Consider the following 4,046-nt stretch of genomic DNA (forward strand, 5'->3'; position numbering starts at 1 on the left):
TGGGACGACTACATAATTAAGTTGTTAACAAAAATCTTGTAAGAATTTTCTCATTTCGTAGTTGGAATTATCCTTAGTTTCTCTAGTTATAAATAATTGGGCATGAACTTCATTAATTTAACCTTCTTAAAACTTTCACAAGAATAGGATGAGTATTAAGGCTTGCGGGTGTTACATTGTCAATTGTAGCAAAATCTATTTTAAGATTAGGCTTGGATAGAAAGCATTTTTATTCAACCGAGCAAAACCCAACTGAAATCCATCATCATTAATCTTACCACAAGTTTCCAAATATTTATCCCCGACAACCTAACTATACTCTTAATTTTAGAAATTGTTATTCATATAAAAGCCAAGAAAGCCTTGTATTGAACCAAAATACCAACACATATTATTATTGAGAGTTTCCAAGAGATTCACTAAAAATAGAAAATATTACCTCCTTTTTGAAGTTATCAGAAATAACATGACTTGCATTTTTACAAAGAAATTTCATGAGCGAATTAATTTGTCATGCATGGCCTACAAATCTTTTTGTATGATTTGAGAAAAAAATAATGTAGCATATACAAACCTCTAAGATTTTTCATCTTTAATAAGGAGTGGTTGTTTGACAACTTTGGTCTATCCTTGAAGTACTCAGGAACAACAAGTTTGCAGATTGCATCTGGTTTCTTTCTTATGATCACACCAAACCTATAAGATTCAAACAACTGTATCAAACACACAACAAAATTATAACACTAAATAAAGAGGAAATTTTACAATCTAGTGGTGAAGTTTAAAAATCTATATCTGATTGTAAGTTTAAGAACTACAAGAAAAGAAATGAGAAAACAAATAAAGAAGATTAAGAAAATCAATTAAGAAAATCAAACAAAGAACCTAAGTAAAAAAAGGAAAACAATGGCAAGAGGCAGCAAAAGTGCATGAATGTATACAAGTAGATATTTTGAAAAATTAGCCCCGACAACGTACTAAAACTCATAATTTTATAAATCATTATTCATATAAAAGCCAAGACAACCTTGTGTAGAACAAAAATATCAAAGTTTATTATTATTGAGAGTTCCCAAGAGATTCACTAAAAATAGAAAATATTACTTCCTTCTTTTTAAAATTATCAGAAATGACATGACTTGCATTCTTACAGATGCTTTCATGAGAGAAATAATTTGCCATGCATGGCCTACATATTCTACAGATTTTTTTATAGGATTTGAGAAAAAAAAATATAGCATATACAAACCTTTAAGATTGTTCATCTTTGATAAAGAGGAGGGCTGGTTAGCCTTATCTTCTTTAACTTTCTCTATATAGCTACAACAAGTTTGCAGATTGCATCTGGTTTCTTTCTTATGATCACACCAAACCTATAAGATTCAAACAACTGTATCAAACACACAACAAAATTATAACACTAAATAAAGAGGAAATTTTACAATTTAGTGGGGAAGTTTAAAAATCTATATCTGATTGTAAATCTGAGAACTACAAGAAAAGAAATGAGAAAACAAATAAAGAAGATTAAGAAAATCAAACAAAGATCCTAAGTAAGAAAAGGAAAACAATGGCAAGAGGCAGCAGAAGGGCATGAATGTATACAAGTAGATATTTTGAAAATCTTCAAGATTTGAGTAACATGTCGATTGACTTAGATGCCACATAATTTCAATACATGAACGCTACATTTGAAAATTTCCGATCAACTGATGAACATACTATTGCATGAGAATGGATTTTAATACACAATGAAACTTACAAAATTAACAAGATAAATCTTTTCAATGCCACATTTGGTCACTTTTATTATAATTCATTCTGCAAAAGTTGTGTTGAGTTAAACAAGAGAGTGGAAATAATGTCACGACAAAAATATAAGTCCAGTTTTCCATTGATTAGAGTTTTGAGGTTGATAATTGTCCACTAAAAAATATATTGGATTTTACTTGGGCCCCTAGAAAAATTCCCGGATCCTGTCGTCTAGTTGGGATCAAGCATCAAACAAAGTTCGCAACTCATAGATTTTGATGAATTCAATCATGATCGAATAACATTCAAGAGCAAGTGAATCTAACGAGGGCTCCATGAAGTTGAGTTGGATCTTGCTTAATGAAATTTGATGGCATTACAAATCTAGCATTTGAGGGTTAATGATAACAAGATATTGTTAAGGTAATATGAGAATGAATTTGGTCCCAAATCAAGAGTAAAAATAAGATTTGAGTTCTTAATATCCTAGTAGTGACGTTCACCCATTAGCTGCACTAGTATATAAGATATAACTTAGGACCTCAGTTATCCACCCTCCTAACAAGTTGAATATTCTACCGATTTCATTAATATGAGATGAATGCAAATACAATATGACACCTGAATCCATTATAGAAAAAAATTGAATCCACTATAGATAAAAAGATACCTCGTATTAGAGCAAATTCCATTTAAACTTCATTATAAATTAATGATGTAAAATGTTTACATCAAGCTAAGCATGAAACACACACAATAGATAGTGAGTCACTACCTTCCATGGTGCATTATTATTTTCAGTTTTCTAAGTGAGTGGACAATGGATGATAGGTTTCTATAATAGATCCTTCAACAGTCGGTTCAAAAAATCTATTTAATGATAGATAAAACCTCTTTTCGGTGTTATCCAAGCAAGGAATAAAAAAGCCTTTTTTCGATGTTATCCAAGCCAAGAATGAAAAAAATATTTATCGTGAGATAATTGCATGCATCAAAGATATTTTAACATCAGAAGAATCAGACAAGGTGTTCATGTGCGCAGAGGTACAAGATCAATAGTTGGATTTCAAAACCATCTTTTTGGTGGAGCAAGCTAAGAACAAAAAAATGTCACCCACACACTTCTACACATCAGCGTAAAGAAATCCAAAAACAAGATTCAGAATTCATTTCTCACTTCTTCAATTTTCACATCTTTCTTTTCACGAAAAGTCACATCACTTGCATTATTAAAGGCCTCACTCACATCCTGCAATCTTCCTCCTGCTACTTCAAGAACCTGAACCTTATATTAATCAGCATATCGGAACAAATAAAAATAAAGCATATGAATGGATTTTGACATAGTTTCAAAGATGCAACTTATCAACCAAATAATGCACGCGATGAGGAAAACAACTAAAAGAAAACCTTCTTCTGATCGTCCCCAAATTTGCAGAACGAATTCTCCAACTCTTTCTCATTACATACTGCATTTTCAGTCAAGCACAATTTCCTTTTCTGCAGAAGACAAGCTGGTTTTCATAAGTTCCTATAAAATCTTTGTGGAATGAAGAGGAGACTAATAGAGGATTCAGCAGCAAAACACTAATCCTCTATCTGAATCGATGATGCAAAAGAATATGGTTTAAGAAAAGAAATAAAACAAAAGTATAGATGGGAAAAGAAGATTAACCTTTATCGGCAGAGCCATTTCCTCCGGCGAATCATAGAGTGGAGGGCGGCGAGAGCGATTAAGTAAGTTTTGCTTTGCAGTAGTCGTGAGTGGGACGCGATTGGGAGCAGTGCTGGTACCCATCGAGAGCTCTTTCTTGCAATGTTTCGTTGGGTGTTTTCAGCCCGCAATGGCGCTGTTTATAGGAATCGGGGTGGCCAGTGGGATAATGAGCCATCTGGCTGTTTGTTGGCCGTGCCCGGACTTTTTCATCCTATAGTTCAGGAGTTCTCTCGACCAAAACAAGTTCAAATCATCATTTTCGACAGGGCAAACAATTCACAAAACATATAAGGATAGGCCATAAGGAAAAATAAATAATAATAATTACTTAAATCGATGCAATCCTACCAATAAAGGTGCCTCAAACACATCCTTAGAGGATTGTGTTCACAGGGCGAAGGATTCTCGATGTAAGATCCTTAATCTCAAAGTAAGATATTTAAGTTCTTATATGATTTTATCTTTTGAATTCATTGATGCATAATGATTTTTGTCTGCCTTAAGATTATTAAGATTTGATACACCATCTACCGACACAAATCAAATGAGAATTTATTATTGATGAAATATTATGTTA

At 32.6% G+C, this 4,046-nt stretch overlaps 1 protein-coding gene across 1 annotated transcript in view; it reads right to left on the reverse strand.

Annotated features, from left to right (window-relative positions):
* The window catches only part of LOC110034142, a 6,426-nt gene extending 2,649 nt beyond the window's left edge, over window positions 1-3,777 (reverse strand). Inside the window, exons 1-5 of the mRNA XM_020738424.1 lie at window positions 3,428-3,777; window positions 3,163-3,252; window positions 2,930-3,031; window positions 1,246-1,373; window positions 575-696 (exon numbers count right to left, since the gene is read on the reverse strand). Coding sequence (XP_020594083.1) covers window positions 575-696; window positions 1,246-1,373; window positions 2,930-3,031; window positions 3,163-3,252; window positions 3,428-3,550 — 565 coding nt within the window. The 5' untranslated portion in view covers window positions 3,551-3,777. The remainder of the gene's footprint in view (window positions 1-574; window positions 697-1,245; window positions 1,374-2,929; window positions 3,032-3,162; window positions 3,253-3,427) is intronic.
* Window positions 3,778-4,046: the final 269 nt, after the last annotated feature.

This window comes from Phalaenopsis equestris, unplaced genomic scaffold (assembly GCF_001263595.1).
Source record: "Phalaenopsis equestris unplaced genomic scaffold, ASM126359v1 Scaffold001358, whole genome shotgun sequence".
NCBI lineage: Eukaryota > Viridiplantae > Streptophyta > Magnoliopsida > Asparagales > Orchidaceae > Phalaenopsis > Phalaenopsis equestris.